A 27537-nucleotide genomic window follows, 5' to 3' on the forward strand; every position below is an offset into this window, starting at 1 on the left:
AGCATGGACTATCAGCTCGGACACCATGGCTGCGGTTACCCTTGACGCTGCATCACAGACAGGAGCGCCTGCGATGGTGTACTCCGCGACGAACCTGGGTGCACGAATGGCAAAACGCCATTTTTTCGGATGAATCCAGATTCTGTTTACAGCATCATGATGGTCGCATCCGTGTTTGGCGACATCGCGGTGAACGCACATTGGAAGCGTGTATTCGTCATCGCCATAGTGGCGTATCACCCGGCGTGATGGTAAGGGGTGCCATTGGTTACACGTCTCGGTCACCTCTTGTTCACATTGACGGCACTTTGAACAGTGGACGTTACATTTCAGATGTGTTACGACCCGTGGCTCTACCCTTCATTCGATCCTGCGAAACCCTACATTTGAGCAGGATAATGCGCGACTGCATGTTGCAGGTCCTGTACGGACATTTCTGGATACAGAAAATGTTCGTGTGCTGCCCTGGCCAGCACATTCTCCAGATCTCTCACCAATTGAAAAAAAAAGTTCAGATGGCTCTGAGAACTATGGGACTTAACATCTTAAGTCATCAGTCCCCTAGAACTTAGAACTACTTAAACCTAACTAACCTAAGGACATCACACACATTCATGCCCGAGGCAGGATTCGAACCTGCGACCGTAGCAGTCCCGCGGTTCCGGTCTGCAGCGCCTAGAACCGCACACCAATTGAAAACGTCTGGTCGATGGTGGCCGAGCAACTGGCTCGTCACAATACGCCAGTCACTACTCTTGATGAACTGTGGTATCGTGTTGAAGTTGAATGGGCAGCTGAACCTGTACACGCCATCCAAGCTCTGTTTGACTCAATGCCCAGGCGTATCAAGGCCGTTATTACGGCCAGACGTGGTTGTTGTGGGTACTGATTTCTCAGTATCTATGCACCCAAATAGAGTGAAAATGTAATCACATGTCAGTTCTAGTATGATATATTTGTCCAATGAATACCCGTTTATCATCTGCATTTCTTCTTGCTGTAGCAATTTTAATGGCCAGTAGTGTATAAAGTTTTGTTGCTAGTCACTGCTTGTTCTCATTCTCTAACTTTGGCTGTGTGAAGTTTGCGTATTTGCGCATCGTGGTGTGTACTTCTTTTTATCCCCACCCCAGCCGTTTTGTAGGTACGTGGTTCTTACCCCTACACAATTCTTCCCAGACTGTAAGTTATGTGTAGCAAGAGAGTATGTGGAACATATGTATATACATACAAAGATACATTTTACGATATAATATAATGTAATTTTATATATAAAAGATTAATGTGTTTATTTTAACATTCGAAATCGCCAGTCCCTCTTTAGATTTTCCTTTTTCCTAGTTTTAATATTTTAGCAGCAGCATGCCTCATTTTATTTAATCCCAATCTATTGTTCATTTTTGTTGTTGGTCACAGGATTTGAATGTCAATCTGAGACTTGTGGTTATCAAATACTGCAGCTGGAGGCACCAGTCGAAAGCAGGACAGCAGCTCAACAGGAATGACGACGGTAGCACCTAAAGCTCACTTGTCGGAGCCTGTGGATCACAGCTGCGTCAGCGGAAAGAGAGAAACGGCGGACGTGTAAGGCGTGTCAAGGCTGGGTGCCGTACGGAGGCGAGCAGGAAGCGTTTGTGAACACATCCTCAGGACGCGTGGCCTCTGTCCGCGGTCCACGCAGGGAGGAACACCCAGCACGCACACCCACCCGGCGCAGGAGATGAGTGGTGCTGCTGCTGTCGCCGTCGTAGTCCCAGCCGCCGCAGCCTTGGAGAGCCCCAGCCTTGGTGGACAGCGACGAGGCTTGGCTTGGCTTGGCTGGCGTCGGCCGAGGCGAGGCTATATATACAGGGCGTGTGGCCGCGCCGCCGCACTCCGGCCCGACGCACGCTAACAGCAAGACATGTCGCCGGCCACGCTCGCTATCGTAAGTCGCTTCTGTCTTGCCTCCTCACTTTCTCTGCCCTCCCTTTCTAACTTACCTCAGTTTTATTTCTATTTATGCGTTTACAATCTTTCATGATTACTTGGTTTTCAAAGTTTTAACCCTCAGTAACATTAAAGTCGCCATTTATTTTTTCTAACAGTTCACGAAAAATCATTTAACATTCGTCAGTTTATTTATACACTAAGATGTTTATCTGTGTATAAAAATTTCAGGCTTTCCCGGCATTAAAGCCACTTTTTATCTAATCTCTTTCCTGAAAATCATCAGAACTTACAGATTCACTTCAGTATGTATACTGACAAGCCTGCATGATTATTTATGTATGGAAGTTTCAAACTTCCCATGGATTAAAGCCGAACCACTCATATTTTCCGATTCCTTGCTGAAAGTCATCCCAACATATAGTTTTACTTCATTGTGCTTACTAACAATATTACGTCATTATTTTTACATCAAAAGTTTTAACTGTGCCTAGCTAACTTTCAATTTAACTTCACTTTCAAAGTTTTTACTTCCCAAATATTTAGGTCATTATTAATATTTCTTAATAAGTTACAGGAAAATTGTGTGACTATCTGTGCATAAAAGTTCTAAATTTCGGGAGCATTATAGGCAATATTTACCTTTTGCATTTGCCCATGGAAAATCACCTCAACGAAAATTCTACTTCAACTTATTTCTTTCAGGGCATATATGTTTATTTTTGCACAAAAGTTTCAAACTTTTGAAGCATTAAGACCATTATTAATGTTTTGTAACTGCTTACAGAGAGTTACCCCAACTTGCTGTTCTTGTATTTGTTTACATGTGTGTAGAAGCTAGCATAATTACTTCACTATAAAATTTTTAAACGTTAGAAACACTGTAGAGCTATTTACTTTCTGTACTTACTTCAGGAAATGTCTATTTGCTACTCTTAGTTACTATGCATAGCATGTCTCCAACAATTGATATTAATATCGAAACAGTATTGTGTATGATATCCACAGAATACTAGTGCTTCCTCTTACTTACAGTGAGTTAATACACGTTCTGTTTAAATCGACATTTTTTAAAAATTTTGTTTTCGTGTTTATTTTCGAGAATACCTGATAAATTCTGACGTAAACTATGAAACATTGTTGTCTTCAGTCCAAAGACTGGGTTGATGCAGCTCTCCATGCTACTCTATCCTGTGCAAGCTTCTTCATCTCCCAGTACCTACTGCAACCTACATCCTTCTGAATCTGTTTACTGTATTCATCTCTTGGTCTCCCTCTACGATTTTTACCCTCCACACTGCCCTCCAATACTAAATTGGTGATCCCTTAATGCCTCAGAATATGCCCTACCAACCGATCCCTTATTCTAGTCGAGTTGTGCCACAAATATCTCTTCTCAAATGGCTCTGAGCACTATGGGACTTAACATCTGTGGTCATCAGTCCCCTAGAACTTAGAACTACTTAAACCTAACTAACCTAAGGACATCACACACATCCATGCCAGAGGCAGGATTCGAACCTGCGACCGTAGCGGTCACGCGGTTCCAAACTGAAGCGCTTAGAACCGCACGGCCACACCGGCCGGCAAATTTCTCTTCTCTCCAATTTTATTCCATACCTCCTCATTAGTTATGTGATCTACCCATCTAATCTTCAGCATTCCTCTCTAGCACCACATTTCGAAAACTTCTATTCTCTTCTTGTCCAAACTATTTATCGTCCACGTTTCACTTCCATACATGGCTACACTCCATACAAATACTTTCAGAAACGACTTCCTGACGCTTAAACCTAGACTCGATGTTAACAAATTTCTCTTCTTCAGAAACGCTTTCCTTGCCGTTACCAGTCTACATTTTATATCCTCTCTACTTCGACGATCATCAGTTATTTTGCTCCCCAAATAGCAAAACTCATTTACTACTTTAAGTGTCTCATTTCCTAATCTAATTCCCGCAGCATCACCCGATTTAATTCGACTACATTCCATTATCCCCATTTTGCTTTTGTTGGTGTTCATCTTATATCCTCCTTTCAAGACACTGTCCATTCCGTTCAGCTGCTCTTCCACGTCCTTTGCTGTCTCTGACAGAATTACAATCTCATCGGCGAACCTCAAAGTTTTTATTTCTTCTTCATGGATTTTAATTCCTACTCCGAATTTTTCTTTTGTTTCCTTTACTGCTTGTTCAATATACAGATAGAATAACATCGGGGATAGGCTACAATCCTGTCTCACTCCCTTTCCAACCACTGCTTCCCTTTCATGAAACATTAAAACAGACAAATCTTTCCTAACTGCTTACTAATCTGCATTTAATACTATTAATTTCGAGCAGCCATTCGAATACTGGAAATAAATTCCTTTCACCCACTTCAACGACCCTTGCTGAAAACATTGTATTAATGTCCCTACATCGAGCGATAAGTAACGCTTTACATTTCTGTCATTATTGTTTTGGATATTAATGTGGTTTCTGTAGCAAAATATATTTTCAAATATTTTCTCTTTTATTAACTTCTTCAACCTCGATCATATTTAATATATTTATTCTTGAAAATACTCCTGGGAGTTATAATAGCGGTGTGGGTATAGAAAATAACTATTATTTTGCGGAGGGAATGATTTACAGAGTCTAGAAATTTTTAGAATATCGTGGATTTCACACAGCTGTATTGTGACTGTATTAAACAATCAGTTTCGGTCATAAACAGACCATTCTCAGACGTAATGTGACATACTTTGATGTACGACCAACCATGGTTTTACCAAGAATCATACCATGAACGACTACGTTAACAGAACGAAAAACGTGGAGCACATATGGCTTACAGTGTATCTGTAGCGAAGAACGTGACGAGTCTTGCCATGTGCTTCGCCACAGATCTACTATAAGCCATATGTGCACCAAGTTTTAAGTTGAATGCAGTAGTTTCGTATCTTAATGTATTTTTGTCCTTTTTTTCGTTTTTGTAGATCTGAAGATGCCTTGTAACGGCCGAAACTTATAATCAACAGTATTATATCGTAACTGTGAAGCTAATAAAGAATCGCACACAAATTTGCAACAGTCGCTGTTTCTCTCGATTCGTATTATTTCTGTAGTAACGGATGCCTTAATAGTCGTGTGATTGACCTATAATTTGCCGGCCGGTGTGGCCGTGCTGGTCTAGGCGCTTCAGTCTGGAACCGCGTGACCGCTACGGTCGCAGGTTCGAATCCTGCCTCGGGCATGGATGTGTGTGATGTCTTTAGGTTAGTTAGGTTTAAGTAGTTCTCAGTTCTAGGGGACTGATGATGGTTCAAATGGCTCTGAGCACTATGGGACTCAACTGCTATGGTCATAAGTCCCCTAGAACTTAGAACTACTTAAACCTAACTAACCTAAGGACATCACACACATCCATGCCCAAGGCAGGATTCGAACCTGCGACCGTAGCAGTCGCACGGTTCCGGACTGCGCGCCTAGAACCGCGAGACCACCGCGGCCGGCGGGACTGATGACCTCAGAAGTTAAGTCTCATAGCGCTCAGAGCCATTTGAACCAACCTATCATTTGTTCCGGAAACGATGTTCGTGTTTTTTCCTTAACGATACTTGCAAGGACTGTCCGTTCAAAGATATTACGACAGACGTGTTTTGAAATCGTTCCACGTGTGTATTACCTCTGTCAGAGACGCCCTGAATGTTCACTGGGCCTTAAGAGTTAGCTTCCCACCCATTCCTCTCCTGTGCTCTCTTGTATCTTTTCATTCTACCAAAGGCCTATTCCTTCTGTGAACATTTCACTTATTGCATAATCTGTCAACTTGAGTGGCGCAGTGGAAATCCACTGGATCCTTAGTTGGTAGGACGATGCTTCTCTGTCGGGTCATCCAGATTTACGGTTTCGGTGGTTTCGCTAAATCACTTAGGGCAAATGTCAGGATGGTTCCTTTGCAATCTTCCCCATCGTTCCGCAGTACAAACGTGCGCTCGGTGACTAATGATCTAGTCGTCGACGAAATTTTAAATACCAATCCTTTGCTTCAGAACTGATTTACGGGAACTTCCGTTGTGTGCAAATATTGTACTCCATCGTTTGGTCTGCCACGGCTGGCCCTCGTCGTTTTCTTTTCTGCAGAGGAGGTGTAGTGCCGCGTCCTGGCAACAGCTTGCAAGCAACACGCGACCTGCTGGCCACACCCAAGGTTGGACCTGCCCAGCGCGGAATGCCAGCGGTCAGCGCGGGCCTTGAGAGCCACAAAGGCGTGTGCTTCGCCTCGCCTCGCCTTCCTTGCCTCCCGCTGCGCTCTTCGCCCCCAGCCCACCTCACCTCACCGCTCCACTTCGTTCCGTGCTCGCTCGACCGGCGAAACGCGCGTCGCTGGCGGCCTAACCACGCAGGCGCGGGCACCACTGTCTCCTGCCTCAGGAATCCACTTTCGCTGTCAACAATAACGTAATCCAAAGACGCGCAACAATATAAAATCGATAAATACGCCAACAGTCATTATCGACAGTGGTGGTTCAACTGCATTAAGCATAGACTTCTTTCTTAATTTTATGTACTGACAGACGTGGAACGTGCTGTACCATGAAGCACAAGTCAACCAGCCTTTTTAACAAGGTTTTAGGAGACGATCGTCATGAACGTGTATTAAATGATTAAATTTTCGGAAAAAACCATTTTAACCATAATAATAAGAATGTCGTGTGAGGAGGGCCTCCCCTCGGGTAGATCGTTCGCCGGGTGCAAGTCTTTCGATTTGACGCCACTTCGGCGACTTGCGCGTCGATGGGGATGAAATGATGATGATTAGGACAACACAACACCCAGTTCCTGAGCGGAGAAAATCTCCGACCCAGCCGGAAATCGAACCCGGGCCTTTAGGATTGACAGTCTGTCGCGCTAACCACTCAGCTACCGGGGGCGGACATTTTAACCATCAGATGCTTTTATTTGAACCTTAATATCTACCGGTTTCGGTCGTGGACCATCTTCAATGATATAAGGCATAAACAGACCAAGTATATCCTGTGAAGATGGTCCACGACCGAAACAGGTACATATTAAGGTTAAAATAAAAATATCTAATAGTTAAAATGCGGTTTTTTCAGATAATTTTTCAGTTACCTACTTAACATTAATGGTGCCACCCCAACAGGTATGGGCAGACTTATATTCGTCATGGCGTGGATGCCAACAACCTGCGAATGTCATCTTCAGGAATTACTAACCATGCCTGAAACACATACTTGGTGTGTTTGTGAAGTCTGCTGTCTGGAATTTTGTATGAAAATACACGTCTGCCCACCGCATCCCAGACATCCTCTACAGGTGGAAAATAGGAACACTGGCCAGGCCTGTCAATCATTGCATATTCCTCAGGGAATTTCTAATGTGAGTTATAGTGTGGGATCTTGCTTTATTCCGCTGGAAAATGCCTAACCTGTTCATGAAGTGTGTGACAACAATATCTACTATGCAGCATTCAGCCTCAGTTGAACTGTTCTCTTGTAGCGAATGTCTTGGAGTTTGCTGTCCATATTCGTGACGTTCTCACACCGAGTAAACATTCCTGTGACGAAACGAGCCACTCTTCGTTGGATCTTACCTACATTTTCTATTAATCCGACTTTGTAAGAGCCCCATACTTACGAACAATACTCAAGAACCGACCGAACTAACGTTTTGTTAGGCTTCCTGGATGAATTACATTAACTTAACATTATTCCGGTGAATCTCAGTCTGGCATCTGTTTTTCCAACTATTAGTTTTCGGTGGTAGCTACACTTTCACCGCTCCGAGTGGCCGCACGGTTCAAGGCGCCATGTCACGGATTGAGCGGCCGCTCCCGCCGGTGCTTCGAGCCCTCCCTCGGGCATGGACGTGTGTGTTGTTCTTAGCATAAGTTAGTTTAAGTAGTGTGTAAGTCTAGGGACTGATGACCTCAGCAATTTGGTCCCTTAGGAATTCACACACATTTGAACATTTCCTACACTTTCAGTAGGTCACTTATAGTTATTTTATGGTTATTACTACACTCCTGGAAATTGAAATAAGAACACCGTGAATTCATTGTCCCAGGAAGGGGAAACTTTATTGACACATTCCTGGGGTCAGATACATCACATGATCACACTGACAGAACCACAGGCACATAGACACAGGCAACAGAGCATGCACAATGTCGGCACTAGTACAGTGTATATCCACCTTTCGCAGCAATGCAGGCTGCTATTCTCCCATGGAGACGATCGTAGAGATACTGGATGTAGTCCTGTGGAACGGCTTGCCATGCCATTTCCACCTGGCGCCTCAGTTGGACCGGCGTTCGTGCTGGACGTGCAGACCGCGTGAGACGACGCTTCATCCAGTCCCAAACATGCTCAATGGGGGACAGATCCGGAGATCTTGCTGGCCAGGGTAGTTGACTTACACCTTCTAGAGCACGTTGGGTGGCACGGGATACATGCGGACGTGAATTGTCCTGTTGGAACAGCAAGTTCCCTTGCCGGTCTAGGAATGGTAGAACGATGGGTTCGATGACGGTTTGGATGTACCGTGCACTATTCAGTGTCCCCTCGACGATCACCAGTGGTGTACGGCCAGTGTAGGAGATCGCTCCCCACACCATGATGCCGGGTGTTGGCCCTGTGTGCCTCGGTCGTATGCGGTCCTGATTGTGGCGCTCACCTGCACGGCGCCAAACACGCATACGACCATCATTGGCACCAAGGCAGAAGCGACTCTCATCGCTGAAGACGACACGTCTCCATTCTGGAGGCGGGCTGCACGATGTTGGGGCGTGAGCGGAAGACGGCCTAACGGTGTGCGGGACCGTAGCCCAGCTTCATGGAGACGGTTGCGAATGGTCCTCGCCGATACCCCAGGAGCAACAGTGTCCCTAATTTGCTGGGAAGTGGCGGTGCGGTCCCCTACGGCACTGCGTAGGATCCTACGGTCTTGGCGTGCATCCGTGCGTCGCTGCGGTCCGGTCCCAGGTCGACGGGCACGTGCACCTTCCGCCGACCACTGGCGACAACATCGATGTACTGTGGAGACCTCACGCCCCACGTGTTGAGCAATTCCGCGGTACGTCCACCCGGCCTCCCGCATGCCCACTATACGCCCTCGCTCAAAGTCCGTCAACTGCACATACGGTTCACGTCCACGCTGTCGCGGCATGCTACCAGTGTTAAAGACTGCGATGGAGCTCCGTATGCCACGGCAAACTGGCTGACACTGACGGCGGCGGTGCACAAATGCTGCGCAGCTAGCGCCATTCGACGGCCAACACCGCGGTTCCTGGTGTGTCCGCTGTGCCGTGCGTGTGATCATTGCTTGTACAGCCCTCTCGCAGTGTCCGGAGCAAGTATGGTGGGTCTGACACACCGGTGTCAATGTGTTCTTTTTTCCATTTCCAGGAGTCTATTTCCAGTTTCGCCAATAATGTAGTCGGACAATAATGGCTCTCTTCGCCTATTTATCGGCGATATGTTAGGGTATTTACTTACGTTCATGGTCAACTTCCAGGCCCTACACCAATCTTTGATCCTCCTCATATCCTCTTATATTTTGCTACTACTTCTACCACTACAATCTTTCTGTAGACAACGGCATTGTCTGAAAAAAAGCATCATGGAACTTCCAATGTTATGTACCACATCATTTATATGCATTTTATAAACAGTAATGGACCTCCAACACTCCCTTGTTATACCCAGAAATTATCTTTTCATATGTCGATTTCTTCCCGTTAAGAATAATGAACTGAAAGCTATCTCCTAGAAAGTCCTGTATCCAATTACAAATCTTGTCTGTTACTCGGTATGCTCGTATTTTGCGTTCTAAACGATAGTCCGGTGCCGTATAGAAAGCCTTCAAGAAGTCATCGAGCATCATACCAAGATGTGCGACCGAGCAGTTTGGTAGCGCAACGTACCGAAATCTTTCCTTAACAATTATTTCTCAGCATAACCTACCCTGAAATACCCTTTACATGCTTTTCCGACAGTTTCTGACCACCCTGTATTTGTCGAAGGCGTATCGTACAATGTTTTTGAGGTCTCATCAATGTTTGCTCCACATCTTCGTCCTCACAGACGAATAACTGATGTTAACTATTCATATCCTTTGCTGTTTGTTTCCTATAACTCTTGCCAAGCAGACCTTTTCCAAATACACCTCTCTCTCTTGTCATTTTTAAACAGCTTGATCACATTTACCAGCTCAAATTTATCGCAGAACTTAATTACACTTTCTCCCCTCTCATTCCTGTTACGCCGGCCGCGGTGGTCTCGCGGTTCTAGGCGCGCATTCCGGAACCGTGCGACTGCTACGGTCGCAGGTTCGAATCCTGCCTCGGGCATGGATGTGTGTGATGTCCTTAGGTTAGTTAGGTTTAAGTAGTTCTAAGTTCTAGGGGACTTACGACCACAGCAGTTGAGTCCCATAGTGCTCAGAACCATTTGAACCATTTTTTTTTTCATTCCTGTTACCGATTCCACATTTTTCTGTAACTGTATCTTCTGTTCCTTTCCCTACTACAGAGTTCCACTAACCTATGGTTGTTAGATTTTCATCTCCCTTTACAGACTTACCCGTTCAATATTCTCATACATTCTACCTTCCTTCTCCTTCTGAAGTTGATACATATATCTGAAGTATTATTGTTAGCGTTGGTCTACTGTCGCCGCTATTGGAAACGGACCTATCACTGATCTGTTCACGGTAACTCACTCTCTGTCGTGCCTTCCTGTACATGACGAATCCTACTCCCGTTGCACTTTTTTCTGCTGCTGTTGATATTTACCTGACCAGAAATCTTTATCTTCTTTTTAATACACTTCGCTGACCACCAGTGGATCTAGATTGATACTTTGCATTTTCCTTCTGACTTTCTAGCTTCCCTATCATTTAAAGACTTCTTACATTCGAATCTTCGACTCATAGAATAGAACGCTTTCATTAATTATTTAATATACGTCTCTCTTGGCGGCCCTCCCGGCAATTTGAATGAAGGACTAATCCGCTATCATTAGCCAGTGGGGGGAATTTTATGACACTTTATTAATTGTAGATCACATATCCCGTGGTTACGTATGATGTGTCATCAGTGCAGTGGTTTCTGTTGCCTTATGCGTCTTCATACCGTTGATCATTGCAGATTCTTCAGTCTTTTAGGGGCAGTTTCGCACCGCCAGGGCAAGAAAATGTCCTGAACCTTTATCCGCTCCTCCACTCTCTTTGACAAGACTGTTGGGAGAACGAGGGTGATTTCTTATGACGAAAGTCTTCGGCCGCCATTTCTGGTGACTTTTATTCAAAATTTAACCAATGGCTTAGTTAGAACCCGGGCCCAGGATGATTTATCTAATAATCAAAGGCGCTACACCTATGTCATGGTGAAAACTCATAGTGTATAAATACTCCTGACATAAATTCCCAGATATCCTCCTAAAATTAGTGTTGATTTTTGTCACTAAGCAATGCTCACTTTGCCAGTGCTAACCTCTGCTCTATTCATCATGCGTTATTTGCTTCCAAGATAGCAGGACACTTTCGCATCTTCACCAGTCTTGTTACTAACTTCATCACTAATCTCACTCCTTATCTCATCTTTCTTTGGTATATTCTCAGTAGATATTCTGTTGTCGTTACACTCTCAACTACCTCCAACAGGCCCTGTAATTCTTTTTCATTTTCAATAGTGGTAGTAAATTCATCGGCGAATATTGTTCTTGTTCTCCTTTCATCTCGCATTTTAATCTCACCTCTGAAGGTTTCCTTTATTTTCGTCATTGCTCCTTCGATGTGCAGACTGAACAACGACGGAGAAAGATTATAATTTTGTCTTACGGCCTTTTTAGTCCAAATACTTCTCTCTTGTTGCTGCTCCATCTTTACATATCTTTCCTTGGGTGTATCTCGTAGTACGGTGTTCGATGTTTTCAAGATCTAACAGTTTTACTTAGAGCCATGATGCCTTTTGTGTCGCCAGAGTCATCATTTAACCTAAGCGGGAAAAGTCGTTGCGACATAAGTCTGAAACGCATAAGCTTTGATCAGCATAACATATTTTGTTTGTGTATCGTATTTTCTGCGGTAGAGATTCAGGACCAGCCCATTATTTGCTAAAATGAGCGTGGAAAATCGCCTAAAACCCACACTCAAGCTGGCTAATGAACAAGACCAGCGAGCGTTAATCTTCCATGTGGATTGAATCCATATGCAGCTCACCCCGGTGTCTCGCTAGGTAGCACACTGCGAGTTAAGCAATGTAGGATCTATGGTTTACGTTGTATCCGCTGGATTACAACGCTAGTCACTTTCGCAATCCATTGAGTATAGTATATCTGGTATGAAGGCACGCGTGGTAAAAATTCGTTCTTCTGTGAGACGGGGAAGACGGTTATGAACACTGGACAATCTGGTGTTCTCTACAAAGAAAATCGTTCCGCACAGATGCATCGTGCTGCTCGTGTACCATAGTGGAGGTGCTGTAATTTGTGTATCGTGTCACTGTAAAGAGCAAGAACCATGAACCACGTTTGTTGACCACATTAGCTGTGTTCTCACTCTGACGTACGATTTGGATGCTTCTGCTTCAGACTGATACAACAATCATGATAACAGCCTGATTTTGATTTTTATCCAAATCTGAAGGAATAGCTACATGAAACTTCACAGGATTGGAAAATAACAGACAATTAGTTGCAGCATTAAAGGTTTATGAACCCTATACCATGGTCTCGATAAATAAAAATTTGTCTACAGTAGCACCAAGGTGCCCTAGATTTCGGTTCGCGGGCTATGCCCCGGCCTGAGTGCCCAAGTGCTCAGCTTCGCATCACGTTTTCCCGGCCGCCACTCCACGCTGTCCAAGTGCGACGAGGGGGAAGAGGGGAAATCAGCGAACGCGCTGCATTTAAATGGCAGTTCAGTCAATTTCACGCTTCTCAACAACATAGAACCAAAAAAAATCAAGTTTTCAGTAATTAATTACTTTTGGCGAGCAGAAGACATAATACACATTTTATTTATACAAACTGTCGGCATACGGACAGACGCAGACAATTCTACAGAGTTTCGGACTCAAGTTGCCACGCAATTCTGACTTATTTCGTTTGATAATCGAAAAAAGTTTTTCACCTGAATATGTCGATCGAAATAATGTAGCGCTTTTGCAACCTCACTATGGAGATGAGGGAAATGTAGACGCCTGGACAGTTCTAACGTAAAAATATTTATCATTGAAACTGGAAGGTTAATCAGTTACGTCTGCACATGTACAGGGTGATTTTGTCTAAAACGGCAAACAGCCTCCAAAAAAGCTCGAAAAGAGATATAAGACTGACAGCGACCTCAAAACCTTTATAAAACTATCCTCTTAATTTCTGCAAGGCCACAATGAATTCTTCAAACCTCATGCTTTCTTTAACTCTAGTGAGCTTAGGGAACTGGACTGTCTTTGTCAGAATGTATCCCTTCCAAAACTCGATTTTCTTTTTAAACGCATCCCCCTCAAATCAGAAAGAAGTTATCTTGCAATGTTTTACTGTGGGCACTGTGCAGTCAAGTCCATTTAAAATTCGAAGTCTGCAATCCATTCCGGATGTACTAATTTTTGTTCCTCCGCCCCTTTTATTTCATAAATTCAACAACGGTGAGTTTTAAATCAAAGAATCTTTGCAGGCATGCCCCCTGACTTCAACAACTTAATATATGAAGTCTCCGTACTTTTCTTTCATTTCCATTGAAGACTGTCGCAACTGACAGCGGTATAATGATGGCCACTTCTGGAATTTTACTATTCGTACCACCAATTTCTTCAAGTACTCTCTGCCTGTAAATTTAGCCGCGCGGGATTAGCCGAGCGGTCTTGGGCGCTGCAGTCATGGACTATGCAGCTGGTGTCGGCAGAGGTTCGAGTCCTCCCTCGGGCATGGGTGTGTGTGTTTGTCCTTAGGATATTTTAGGTTAAGTAGTGTGTAAGTTTAGGGACTGATGACCTTAGCAGTTCAGTCCCTTAAGATTTCACACACATTTTTTGTAAGTTTAGCATAAAGTACGTCTTGATGTATGCAACAATGAATCCCATCTGTTGATATTTGTAATTTTTTGCTCTTTCGTTGTCATCAAAATGTTTAAATTCTCTCTGCATGGTACAGTAATGTCGTTTCGTAGTAAATAAGCAGTACCCGTCGCTAATGCGAGCTGAGAATTCTCAACTCTCTCTTCTGTCATTTCCATTCAAGGATTGTGACGATAGATCGATAGATTGCCTCTTTTTGAGCAAACAGCCATTGCACCTGTGGACGTCCTTCATACAATGAACAAACAGCGAAGGGTAAACAGCGCTGCCGAACTCACCGCAATGCTAGATAAATTGTGCCCTATTCCGGTTACTTCCGAGAAGGAGCGAGCAAACCCGAGTGACAGGCAGGGGCTTGCCACACCCGCAGCCCACACACCCTATATGTGTGAAATTTGGCACGTCATGGCTGGACCTGTAGTAGCCCAGTGGCTACAGGATTTTGTCGTAAAACTTTTAAAATAAAACACACTTGCCAATGGATCAAGCTGAGATTTAGTATGGCTTTGACGTAAGTCTTTTAAAGCAAAACAGAGGTGACACTGGATCCAGCTGGCATTTGGTATGGCACGTACGTGGCTAGTGACACGATGTGCCATACTGGATCCATTGGCACATGCGTTTTATTTTAAAAATTTTACGACAAAGCCCTGCAGCATTGGGTTGTTATCTTCAATTACGCATTTTAGTTGTTGATATTTGCGGTTGAAACGCACACTGCACTAGGCAAGAGCCTTTTGGCTCCAATCTGTGATTCTACGGCCGGCCGCGGTGGTCTCGCGGTTCTAGGCGCGCAGTCCGGAACCGTGCGACCGCTACGGTCGCAGGTTCGAATCCTGCCTCGGGCATGGATGTCGTGATGTCCCTAGGTTAGTTAGGTTTAAGTAGTTCTAAGTTCTAGGGGACTGATGACCACAGCAGTTGAGTCCCATAGTGCTCAGAGCCATTTGAACCATTTGTGATTCTACGAGTCCATTTCCCTTCTGAACAAGACAAATTTATATTTGTGTAAACCATGATAAAATATTAATAAACTGCAACTGGTTGGCTGTCACTTTACAATCGTATCAAATTCCTGTAGGCAGGGTCGCTGAAGCGCAGCCATGTTTAAAGTTATAAAATATATCTGCATGACAGTTTTTCTGTAGGCGACCTGGATTCTCAAGACGCAGCTATAACCTGGGTGACAAATCAGGCGGAATACGCTGGACTGCCCAAGCTTAGTTCCACACCGTTAAAATTCACGGGTATCGGTAATGCTTATACGGAAATGTAGCGGGTAACGGTGACTATTATATAGAAAGGTAAGTTAAAGTATGTTCTAAAAGTAAATCAAATTAATTCCCTCCTTATTAACTTAGACAACGCTTTTATCAAATCCAAAGACCATACAACCCGAAAAACACGTTCCTTCCATCCCAAAGAAACATGAGTAGTACAGTCCACAGCTGGTAACTTATCTAGACATTTCAAGGTTATATTCCATGTGAGCACACTGTTACTGTGCTCATTCATATGTTGAGTTATTGTTGCGTAGCTCACTGAACAGCCTTGTGAAAGCTCAAAATGGTACGCTCTTTCGACCAATTCCGCTTCTCGCATTCACCGCCTACTCTGAAAGACGCCCGGAGAGAAGGAAGTGAGTACACAACAGCGTCACGTGGTGAGTGGCAGGTCAGAGCAGCTAACAGCTTGCTGCTACCGTTATTGGCATTCCAGAGTAACAGCAAGTGAGAACGGCAGGCAAGGTCGGCGCGAAATGTCACCCTCCCTGGCCTCCGCTGTCTGACATTCAGAACAATGCACTAATATCAGCATAAATTATTCATGCTGGACAAAGGACGACTGTTACAGCAGCGGTCGTTAGGACAGGAAATGTCTCACACATTAGCAATGAAAGAGACGTGTTCTTCGACAAATGCTATTGGTGGCTGAAATATTTCCACTTTTTTTTTTTTTTTTTTTTTTTTTTAGATCTATTCATTATTCCTCTGACTGGTTTGATGCGACCCGGCACGATTTACCCTTCGATGCCAGCCTCTCCATCTCAGAGCAGCACTTACACGCAACGTCCTCTATTGTTTGTTGGTTATACTCCAATCTCTGTTTTCCCCTACATGTATTAACTCTAGTGTTATGAGAGTTACTCCCTGATATGTTAACAATCTCGTGTCATTCAGTCCCTTCTTTAGTCAATATTTTCCATAGGTTCCTCTTACTTCAGATAATTTTCACAATCCTTCTATAGCGTCACATATCAAACCCTTCAATTCTCTTCTTTTGAGGTTTTCCACAATCTATGATTCATTTCCGTCCAGTGCTGTGCTCCATATGTACATTCTCAGAAACCCCTTCCTCAAATTTAGAACTGTGTTCGAAACTAGTACACTTTGTTTAGCTACGAGGGCCCTTTCATCTTGTGCTAATTGCTTTTTACGTCCTCCTTGCTTCTTCGACTGTCATATGCGATAATGCCTCCAAGGTAGCGGAATTCCTTTACATCACTTTGTCCCCAGTTCTGATATTAAGCTAGGTGGTACAGCTCTTTCCTTTCGTCCTCTTTCAGTTTACTCTCAATCCCTAATCTGTGTTCAACAGACTGTTCATTCCATTCAGTAAGCCTGTGATCTTCCTCACATTCACATAACATAGCAATGGTATCAGCGTACGTTACCATTGATATTTTTTCACGTTAAATTTTAACCCCACTCTTGAACTTGTATTTCATTTCTATCGGTGCTACTGACTAAACAGTAAGAAAGAAGCACTGTGAGAAACAGTGCATCCCTGTGTACGGTTTTTAATCCGAGAAGTTCGTTCTTGGTCTTTCCTTCCTATTGTCTCCTGTTGATTCTTACACATGTTGTGTAGTACCCGCTTTTATATTTTGAATTAAATTTTTCCCACTATTCAAAAAAAAATGGCTCTGAGCACTATGGGACTCAACTTCTGAGGTCATTAGTCCCCTAGAACTTAGAACTAGTTAAACCTAACTAACCTAAGGACATCACAAACATCCATGCCCGAGGCAGGATTCGAACCTGCGACCGTAGCGGTCTTGCGGTTCCAGACTGCAGCGCCTTTAACCGCACGGCCACTTCAGCCGGCTTTCCCACTATTCCGCTAAGTAAGTAGACACTCTTATCTGCATCAAGCTACACAGCCCCGTCACCCTGGCGCGAGCTCCGCGTAAGAGAACTAGTGGTTTCATGTCCAAAACAGACAAATACTCAGTTCTGAACATTTTAAGGTCTCAGAAAATGAATTTTGAAAGTGAAACACTTTTAAGAATCCAATATTAGCAGGAGAAATTACTATAGTTGCATTTGAAACAGCGAAGTTTAGACAGATTTCTATGCGGTTTTCAGTGATAACTTAAGTGTAGCTTGGGGCAACGCATAGGCTTCATTTCATCAAAATCGAGTGGCAGAAAGAAGATACCGCAGATTAATGTTTGACTGACATTTTCTTATCTGTCTGTCTGTTTGAAGACGCCAATCTGCAAATGAACTATAATTTTCAAGGAGTTTATGCTGGTAACTTGACTATAGCTTTGGACACCGTACAAGCTTTATTTCATCGCGTACCTGGACATCTCGGAACAATGCCTGTTCCCTAAAGTTATGGAATATTCCCAGCACCTCATTTTACAACAGGACTGAACTCCGCCCCATTGGCACTGAGATGTAGGAAATTTTTTGAATGACTCGCTTCCTCAGCGCTGGATCGTTCGCAGGGGACTTATCTCTCCTGATCTCAGACCCTTATGGGGTTATGTGAAGGAAGCTGCCCCGCCTCTATTAACCACTCTGAACGATCTGCGGAACCGGATGACTGCTGCCGTGGCTCATTAACAGCGGATACGCTTTCGCGTTTGTGGGACGAGTTTAGCTACCGCGTCGATGTTTGCCGTGCAGCCAACGGTGGCCACATTTAACATTTATCACATTTCTAATTATTTAATAGTTATTAAAAACTAATTGATTACAAATTATTAAATTTATTAAATTGATATAAAACATTATGAAAAAATTTGGAACTTCCTCTTTTCAATGGTATAAAACAAGTTCATTTTCGATTTGTACTTGAATAAATACGGAGTTTGGAAAACGGGCCTATCATTTAGAATAACCCTGTATTATCCACGTCTACTCGAGAAGCCATCGAAACGCATAACATGGTCATAATTTTAACAGAAGAAGACATGAAATTTAGTGATATATGGCCAGCAGCTCTAAAGAATCCATATACAAACTTTTTCTTTGACATACGACAACTCGATAATTTAGTTTAGTCTGTGACGCGCATACCTGTGCCAGTCACTAGTAATCTTGTACTGAGCCCTTTCTTCACAGTATTTAAGTCTCTCCCCAATACCCAACCCGTCAGCTGGCAAGACACAGTAGGACCAGGAGCACCTCTGAAGATGTCCAGCGCAATTTAGGACGAAACGTCAGGAACGATAAAGTTTAATAGATCGCGACTACACAACATGGAAGCAAAGACAGTTGCACTCGCGGTACAAGAAAGATCGGGAGAATGAGGACAGGCAAAAGTTAGTAGAGATTCGTGCTGCTGTAAAAAGAGCGATGCGCGAAGCATTCAACCACTACCACCGTCGTACCTTAGCAAAAGATCTTGCTGAAAACCCAGGGAAATTCTGGTCTTACGTAAAATCGGTAAGCGGGTCGAAGGCTTCCATCCAGTCACTCACTGATCAGGCTGGCCTCGCAACGGAAGACAGCGAAACCAAAGCTGAAATTTTAAATTGAGCATTTGAGAAATCTTTCACGCAGGAGGATCGTACAAACATACCGCCGTTTAAGTCTCGTACAGATTCCCGTATGGAGGACATAGTGATAGACATCCCTGGGGTTGTGAAGCAGCTGAATGGGTTGAAAATAAATAAATCGCCAGGTCCTGACGGGATTCCAATTCGGTTTTACAGAGAGTACTCTACTGCATTGGCTCCTTACTTAGCGTGCATTTATCGCGAATCTCTTGCCCAACGTAAAGTCCCGAGCGACTGGAAAAAAGCGCGGGTGACGCCTGTATATAAGAAGGGTAGAAGGACGGATCCTCAAAATTACAGACAAATATCTTTAACATCGGTTTGTTGCAGGATTCTCGAAGATATTCTCAGTTCGAATATAATGAATTTCCTTGAGACAGAGAAGTTGCTGTCCATGCATCAGCACGGCTTTAGAAAGCATCTCTCCTGCGAAACGCAACTCGCCCTTTTTTCACATGATGTCTTGCGAACCATGGATGAAGGGTATCAGACGGATGCCATATTCCTTGACTTCCGGAAAGCGTTTGATTCTGTGCCCCACTGCAGACTCCTAACTAAAGTACGAGCATATGGGATTGGTTCCCAAATATGTGAGTGGCTGGAAGACTTCTTAAGTAACAGAACCCAGTACGTTGTCCTCGATGGTGAGTGTTCATCACAGGTGAGGGTATCATCTGGAGTGCCCCAGGGAAGTGTGATAGGTCCGCTGTTGTTTTCTATCTACATAAATGATCTTGTGCACAGGGTGGATAGGAATGTGCGGCTGTTTGCTGATGATGCTGTGGTGTACGGCAAGGTGTCGTCGTTGAGTGACTGTAGGAGGATACAAGATGACTTGGACAGGATTTGTGATTGGTGTAAAGAATGGCAGCTAACTCTAAATATAGATAAATGTAAATTAATGCAGATGAATAGGAAAAAGAGTCCTGTAATGTTTGAATACTCCATTAGTAGTGTACCGCTTGACACAGTCACGTCGATTAAATCTTTGGGCGTAACACTGCAGAGCGATATGAAGTGGGACAAGCGCGTAATGGCAGTTGTGGGGAAGGTGGATAGTCGTCTTCGGTTCATTGGTAGAATTTTGGGAAGATGTGGTTCATCTGTAAAGGAGACCGCTTATAAAACACTAATACGACCTGTTCTTGAGTACTGCTCGAGCGTTTGGGATCCCTATCAGGTCGGATTGAGGGAGGACATAGAAGCAATTCAGAGGCGGGCTGCTAGATTTGTTACTGGTAGGTTTGATCATCACGCGAGTGTTACGGAAGTGCTTCAGGAACTCGGGTGGGAGTCTCTAGAGGAAATGAGGCGTTCTTTTCGTGAATCGCTACTGAGGAAATTTAGAGAACCAGCATTTGAGGCTGACTGCAGTACAATTTGACTGCCGCCAACTTACATTTCGCGGAAAGAAAGATAAGAGAGATTAGGGCTCGTACAAAGGCATATAGGCAGTCATTTTTCCCTCGTTCTGTTTGGGAGTGGAACAGGGAGAGAAGATGCTAGTTGTGGTAGGAGGTACCCTCCGCCACGCACGGTATGGTGGATTGCGAAGTATGTATGTAGATGTAGATGTAAATGAAGATCCGCTAGCTGCTACCACGACCGTTGGTGAAAGCCTTCACTGTATGGTGTAATGGGAGTGTATTATGTGTGTGTTGGGACAGGTGGTGTCTCTGGCCGCCGTGGCGGCTGCGCAGTACAAGGGTCCGCAGACGACGCCGGTGCCGATCCTGAAGCAGATCAACCGCCACAACGACGACGGCTCCTACAGCTACGGCTACGAGGCGGCCGACGGCTCCTTCAAGATCGAGACGAAGCACCCGACGGGCGAGGTCTACGGCAAGTACGGCTACGTCGACGACTCGGGACACCAGCGAGAGATCGAGTACGGCGCCTCCAGGAGGGGATTTGAGCCCGCGGGTAAGCGCAGCTGCCGCGCTCACCTTCATCTCCTCGCGACCTCACTCTGCCCTTGAAAGGATTCTTACGAGTCGTCCAGCGAGGCCACCGTACCTCAAAAACCCGAAGAACGGGCAACTCCAAATAGGGACGGCAAAAATTTGGTTCACTTTCCTTTTGATCGTGCTAGAAGGAAAAAACTCTTGCATATACGAGGCGTGTTTTTTTCTTAAGTAAGGTCCGTTTGAACATAGGTACACAACGAAAGGTTATTTCAAAAAAGTAAATTTATTTTCAGAAAGTAGATACATACTTCACTCTATTTTTCGACATAGTTGCCAAGTTTATTCAAACACGTATCATACCTGAAACCTCCTGGCAGATTAAAACTGTGTGCCGGACCGAGATTCGAACTCGAGACCTTTGCCTTTCCCGATCAAGTGTCCTTTCTTCTAGGAGTGCTAGTTCTGCAAGGTTCACAGGAGAGTTTCTGCGAAGTTTGGAAGGTTGGAGACGAGGTACTGGCGGAAATAAAGCTGTGATGGCGGGGCGTGAGTCGTGCTTGGGTAGCTCAGTTGGTAGAGCACTTGCCCGCGAAAGGCAAAGGTCCCTGAGTTCGAGTCTCGGTCCGGCACACAGTTTTAATCTGCCAGGAAGTTTCATATCAGCGCATACTCCGCTGTAGAGTGAAAATTTCATTCTACGTATCATACCTCTACCAATTTTAAAATACCCTCTTCATAAAAACTTGCCGCCTTCTCAGATAACCAATAGTTCACTGCCGTTTTCACGTCGTATCCATCATTGTAACGGTCAAATCGTAATCGCTCCGCGCAAGATCAGGAATGTAGGGTGGGTGGTCTAAAACTTCCCAGCCAAAACTGTCCAATAAACCGCGGGTCTGATCTGCAGTGTGAGGTCTTGCATTGTCATGGAGAAGGTCAATTCCCTTTGTCAGCATGCAGCGTCTTTTGTTTTGAATCGCTCTGCGTAGCTTTCTCAGGGTTTCACAGTATGCTTCTGCGTTGATAGTGGTTCCTCGTTGCATTAAGTCGACCAACAAAACACCATGCCTGCCCCAAAACACCAACGCCATGATTTTGCGCTGGAACAGAGTCTGTTTTGCCTTCACCTTTACAGGCGAGTGTGTGTGTGTCTCCATTCCATGCTCTGTTGCTTCGATTCGGGCGTGATATGCGAAACCCATGTTTCGTCTCCAGTTACGATCTGGCTCAAGAAGCCGTCACCATCTTCGTGATAACGAGTCAAGCAGTTCATCGCACACTCGAATCTTTGGTTTTTGTGGTCCTCTGTTAAGAGTTTCGGGACGCAACGGGAGCACAGTTTCCTAAAATTTAGGTGTTCGGAAACAATGTTGTAAAGCACTGTTCTCGACATGTCAGGAAATTCGTTTGAGAGACCTGTTATTGTGAAGCAACTGTTCTCACGAATCCTCGCTTCAACTGAAGCCACCAAATCGTCTGTACTCAAAGGAGGGCGACCGGAGCGGTCCTCGTCATGGATGTTGTCACGGCCATCTTTGAATTCTCGTACCCACTTACGCTCTTTGCTTTCCCTTATAACAGTATCACCGTACACTTCGCAAATCTGTCGATGAATTTCTGCAGCAGACAGGTTCCTTGCTGACAAAACCGTATTACTGAGCGAACCTCACATGCGGCAGGCGAGTTGATAATCTTAAACATTTTGAAAGCACAGAACAGAACCGTACAGGTTAGCTACAGAGCTGAAACTGAGCCTAGTTGTTCCCGAGGGATGCCGGTACACGACGCACGCACTCCTTGCGGTATGTGCCCGTACTACTAGTGTCTACAACAAAATGGACTTTACTTAAAAAACACGCCTCGTAACAACAAAAAAAAGATGAAATTTGTAAAGACAAATTTCTTAAACTAAAAACTGTGTAGAATATATGTTGTTGTTGTGGTCTTCAGTCCTGAGACTGGTTTGATGCAGCTCTCCATGCTACTCTATCCTGTGCAAGCTTCTTCATCTCCCAGTACCTACTGCAACCTACATCCTTCTGAATCTGTTTAGTGTATTCATCTCTTGGTCTCCCTCTACGATTTTTACCCTCCACGCTGCCCTCCAATGCTAAATTTGTGATCCCTTGATGCCTCAAAACATGTCCTACCAACCGATCCCTTCTTCTAGTCAAGTTGTGCCACAAACTTCTCTTCTCCCCAATCCTATTCAATACCTCCTCATTAGTTACGTGATCTACCCACCTTATCTTCAGCATTCTTCTGTAGCACCACATTTGTAGAATATATATGACTAAGAAATTTAGGCCAAAAGTTAGTCTTATTTGGTGGATGTGCTCCTAAATAGAGCAAAGCGCACAGTGCACAGTAACACTGCATGACAGAGACGGCGAGCGATAGTTTTGTCCTGTCAACAATCGTACAGCACCCAGTTCGTCTGATAATTCCCATCTACCCATATTGTTTTTGCTTCTTGCAATTCCTGAAAGTAGTCAATCCAAAGATCTCCTGCCAGCTCCTGGAAAATTTGTAGCCTTGGCATAGACCAGTCTCGGAAGTGGCTATTTTTTTCTTGTCATATTTCTACTTTAGTCTGTTGCTGTTTTTGTGAGGTTTTCTGTTCTGTGCAGGAAACTTTTGCTCTATTTAAGTCGGTGGCAGGATGTTTGGTATCCAAAAAAACGGTACACTGCAGAAGTGAATTTTTTAGTTTCTTCCTTCTTGGCTGCCATTTCGCTAGCGGAGCGATACCGGCTAGATAGTACAGCTTGTCAGTCGCCGGTCACAAACAGTCTGTGATGATGTGATGTGATTCAATAAGTGGTACGTCCACTTGTCTAGCATACAATACAGCACATGCGTACTCTTCCGATGAGAATCACATAGCTAAAACTGTATACCCTCTTTGGCAGGGCGCTCTACAATTATTCCACACCGCGTATTACGAATCGAAACTTGTAGAGATGTCCTATCCACTGAAATGTGTCATTTTTCTGTATGTTATAATTTCCATGTAGTCGTCCTCTGAAACCCCGGAGGTCCTTGTGAATATGTAATGTATGTAAATACATAAAACTGCAACCAGTCACTTTTTTAAATAGTTATTTATTCCAGAATGAGATTTTCACTCTGCAGCGGAGTGTACGCTGATATGAAACTTCCTGGCAGATTAAAACTGTGTGCCGGACCGAGACACAGTTTTAATGTGCCAGGAAGTTTCGTATCAGCGTACACTCCGCTGCAGAGTGAAAATCTCATTCTGGAAACATCCCCCAGGCTGTGGCTAAGCCATGTCTCCGCAATATCCTTTCTTTCAGGAGTGCTAGTTCTGCAAGGTTCGCAGGAGAACTTCTTTAAAGTTTGGAAGGTAGGAGACGAGGTACTGGCGAACGTGAAGCTGTGAGGACGGGGCGTGAGTCGTGCTTGGGTAGCTTAGTTGGTAGAGCACTTGCCCGCGGAAGGCAAAGGACCCGAGTTCGAGTCTCTGTCCAGCACACAGTTTTAATCTGCCAGGTAGTTATTTATTATTCGATGAACCGGTTTTCGGACCTTTCCAGGTTCATCTTCAGATGGTTTTCTGGAAATTAAATCATTATTTCTAGCGTAATGCTGGGCGATGGCTTGCGACATTATAGACGGCTTTTTTATGTTAGTGTCCACCTGTCTGCTGCCAGGTGGTACATCACTTCACACACTTTTACATTATCTTTGTGCATTTACACTGTAATAGCGAAACTTTGCTAACATCCAGCATCTGCTATACTCAGCAACAGTTGTATAGCACATGCTGCATACTGGCAAAGTTTCGCTATTACAGTGTAAATGCATATAGATTGCGTCAAAGTGCGTCAAGTGATGTACCAACTGGCCACCAAAATGGAAGCAGACAGATGGACAGTAACAGTAAAAACCTGCCCATACTGTCGCAAGCCAACACCCAGCATTATGCTAGAAATAGCGATTTAACTTCCAAAACACCTCCTGAAGATGAACCTGAAAAGGTTCGAAAACTGGTTCGTGGAATAATAGATAACTATTCAAAAAAGTGACTGGTTGCAGTTTTATGTATTTACATTCAATTAACAGTCACGGGTTCTACAATCTCCATAATGGATAAGTTTTACCCTTTACTGTGTGTAACCTAGAATTTCCTTCTGTGAATGACAACTTATATGCTATCCCTCGTTCTTACACTGTACGCTGAGCGCGATGCTGTGGGCGTGGTTGCAGGTACGGGCATCAATGTGCCTCCACCGACGCTGCAGAACACGGCGTCGCCGTCTTACGACAACCCGGACGGCTACGACGACGGACAGTACCGCGAGGACCCCAGCGTCTACTACAAGTCGGAGGGCTACAACAGCCGCCCCAGCAGCAGCTTCCGCTCGCGGCCCGCCTTCTCGGCACCGCCCCCACCACCCCCACCGCCCCCACAGTACAGCGCGCCCGCCCCCGCTCCGGCGCCGGCGCAAAACTATTACAACCCACCCCCGCAGAACAACTACTACAACCCACCCCCGCAGCAGCACCGCTACTTCAACCAGCCCTCTTACCCTCGGCCGCCCATCAGCGTCGATCCCAACATCTTCCGGGGACACCCCGCCAGCAACTTTGACGTCAACACTGGGTCCTACACCATCACCTACTCCGGTCGCTGACTTCCTCCTCTTCTCTGTCCCCTAACGAAGTTTTCACCAATAAAACCTATGCTTTATTTATTGTATCCACAAGTTACACCGTAAATATTCAGTCTCTCCTCCTCATATTTCTATCGTTATTAAAGCAGGAGGTAGACTGGCCACTGCATCGTACCAACGGAAATATTTGTTCCTGTCAATGGAGGTCACCACTGGTTGAAGCTACGAGCTCGTTACTGTAATGATAGCATGAGACCACCTTGATAACAGCTGCCAGATTAAACGTCAAAGAAGGTTATTCTCACAACACTGAATAACTTGGTGACCGACAGACATGTTGATAAATGATGTAAAGAAATTACACATTAAACACACGTTATTCCTGTTTTAGGAACCAAGAACTATCCTATTGTTTATACTATCTAACAACTTCCCTAATAACATTATACAGCTTTATCTCCTTTCGATAAATTATATAAATTTGGCGCAGACGTCATTAGTTTGATGGCTGCAGTTTTTATACGTGTTATTCTTAATGAATCAAGTTAGCAAGACGTCTAGCAATTTTTTTGTTGCTAAGACCGCTTTCGGTAGATCTACGCTGTCATCGTTGGATCTTGTAACACTGTTAGTTGTACAATCTTGTTACAATACTGGAAGTCACATAGTCACGTAGCGTCAAACAAAACGTGGCAGGGAACATCAGCTTGCCACAAACAAAATAACACACAGTTAAAACATACAGCATTCTGTGCTGATGTCCTAGCACACTTGAGTGCATGCTACGAGCATGCACTCAAGTGTGCTAGGACATCAGCCCAACAGTTATATGTTTTAATTGTGTGTTATTTTATTGATGACTAGCTGATGTTCTCTGCCACGCTGTACTTGACGCAACATCACTACGTGACATTCAGTACTGTAACAAGCAAGTACAACTAATAATGTTACAAGAGCCGATGATGACAGCGTAGATCTCTCGAAACTGGTCAAAATGAATTGCTACAGATCTTGGCTAACTTGATTCTTCAAGAATAATATAACTTCCAGATCGCACCAAACTGACGCAGTATCAAACATATATTACTTATGTATCTAATAGAAACGAGATCTTTAAGTGAAATATTTAGTGGATAGCTGAAACATATGTTTTTATCTTCCTCCTTCAACTATACCAACACTAAAAATGATACCAATGTCTCTTGGAAGCATATATACGACATGCACATTTTCTACTTATATTTTACTATACAATTTGTAGTGAGCCTTTTGAACAGATTCTTCGGGCCGCACATGCAACGCTTAGTTCTTTTATAGTTTCAGAATGACCTAAATTGTAGTAAAAGTTATTTCACCTATAAGTTTGATAAAATATTTATCAGAGTTACGCCGCTGAACCGGACCGTACATTTTCTATTCGTTATTTTTCTAGTCTTTGCAGTATTTTAGAAGTGAATTTTCAAACAGTTTTTCTATAAATAAAGCATTACCAAAATGTAAAATAGATCACTTTATTTTCTTTCTACGTTCCTCAATACAGCACGGAAAGGAAGCAACCTGTATTCCTTTCGTCGCAAGCGACTTTACATAAACTTCTCACACGTCAATGTTATGAACGCTTAATAAATTTTAAATCTATTTTTCCTTGAATTAATGTATATGGTGCTAAACTACGCTTAATTATTACGCTCATAATGAGAACTAAGAATGAGATATCACTCATACTGTATAATTTTTCATATCTCAGTGTCACTCTGTTTTGTACACACATTGTAATTTCCCCGAACTCTCAGAGGCCCAATGTTATTCACAGATACTTAGAGGGGAATACGTGTTACACATTACGCGATTTAATTTCAGTGTTATCTCTGTTTGAGAGAAGTCAATGTTTGTACAAATACTGTACTGTAAGATTTTTGTATGTAAGTATTTAAACGACTTAAGAAGTCTTCTGTGTTCTTGCACGTTGAATAAAGACTTACGCACACATGTACCTTTTATTTACCAATGCGCAAAGTTACATACTCATACAAAGAACGTAAAGAAATATCACAGATTTACTGATATAACCTTTCCTGTAGTTTTCATGGTTTCAGGATCTGATGCTCTTTTGAGCATGAAACTGTGAGTAAATGTCAGTAAATATTCGTTAAATTCCTGACTTTCTAGGCCGATGTGTCACCACCAGA

The 27537-nt window shown here is 43.9% G+C and overlaps 1 protein-coding gene across 1 annotated transcript; it reads left to right on the forward strand.

Annotated features, from left to right (window-relative positions):
- Nucleotides 1–1817: 1817 nt before the first annotated feature.
- LOC126237305 (uncharacterized) lies at nucleotides 1818–27335 on the forward strand. The gene is made up of 3 exons (XM_049947263.1): nucleotides 1818–1927; nucleotides 20472–20727; nucleotides 24942–27335. Exons 1-3 carry the CDS (start codon nucleotides 1904–1906, stop codon nucleotides 25367–25369), a joined length of 708 nt encoding a protein of 235 aa, XP_049803220.1. The 5' UTR covers nucleotides 1818–1903; the 3' UTR covers nucleotides 25370–27335.
- The last annotated feature ends 202 nt before the right edge of the window (nucleotides 27336–27537 follow it).

Source organism: Schistocerca nitens, chromosome 2 (assembly GCF_023898315.1).
Source record: "Schistocerca nitens isolate TAMUIC-IGC-003100 chromosome 2, iqSchNite1.1, whole genome shotgun sequence".
In the NCBI taxonomy this organism is placed as follows: domain Eukaryota; kingdom Metazoa; phylum Arthropoda; class Insecta; order Orthoptera; family Acrididae; genus Schistocerca; species Schistocerca nitens.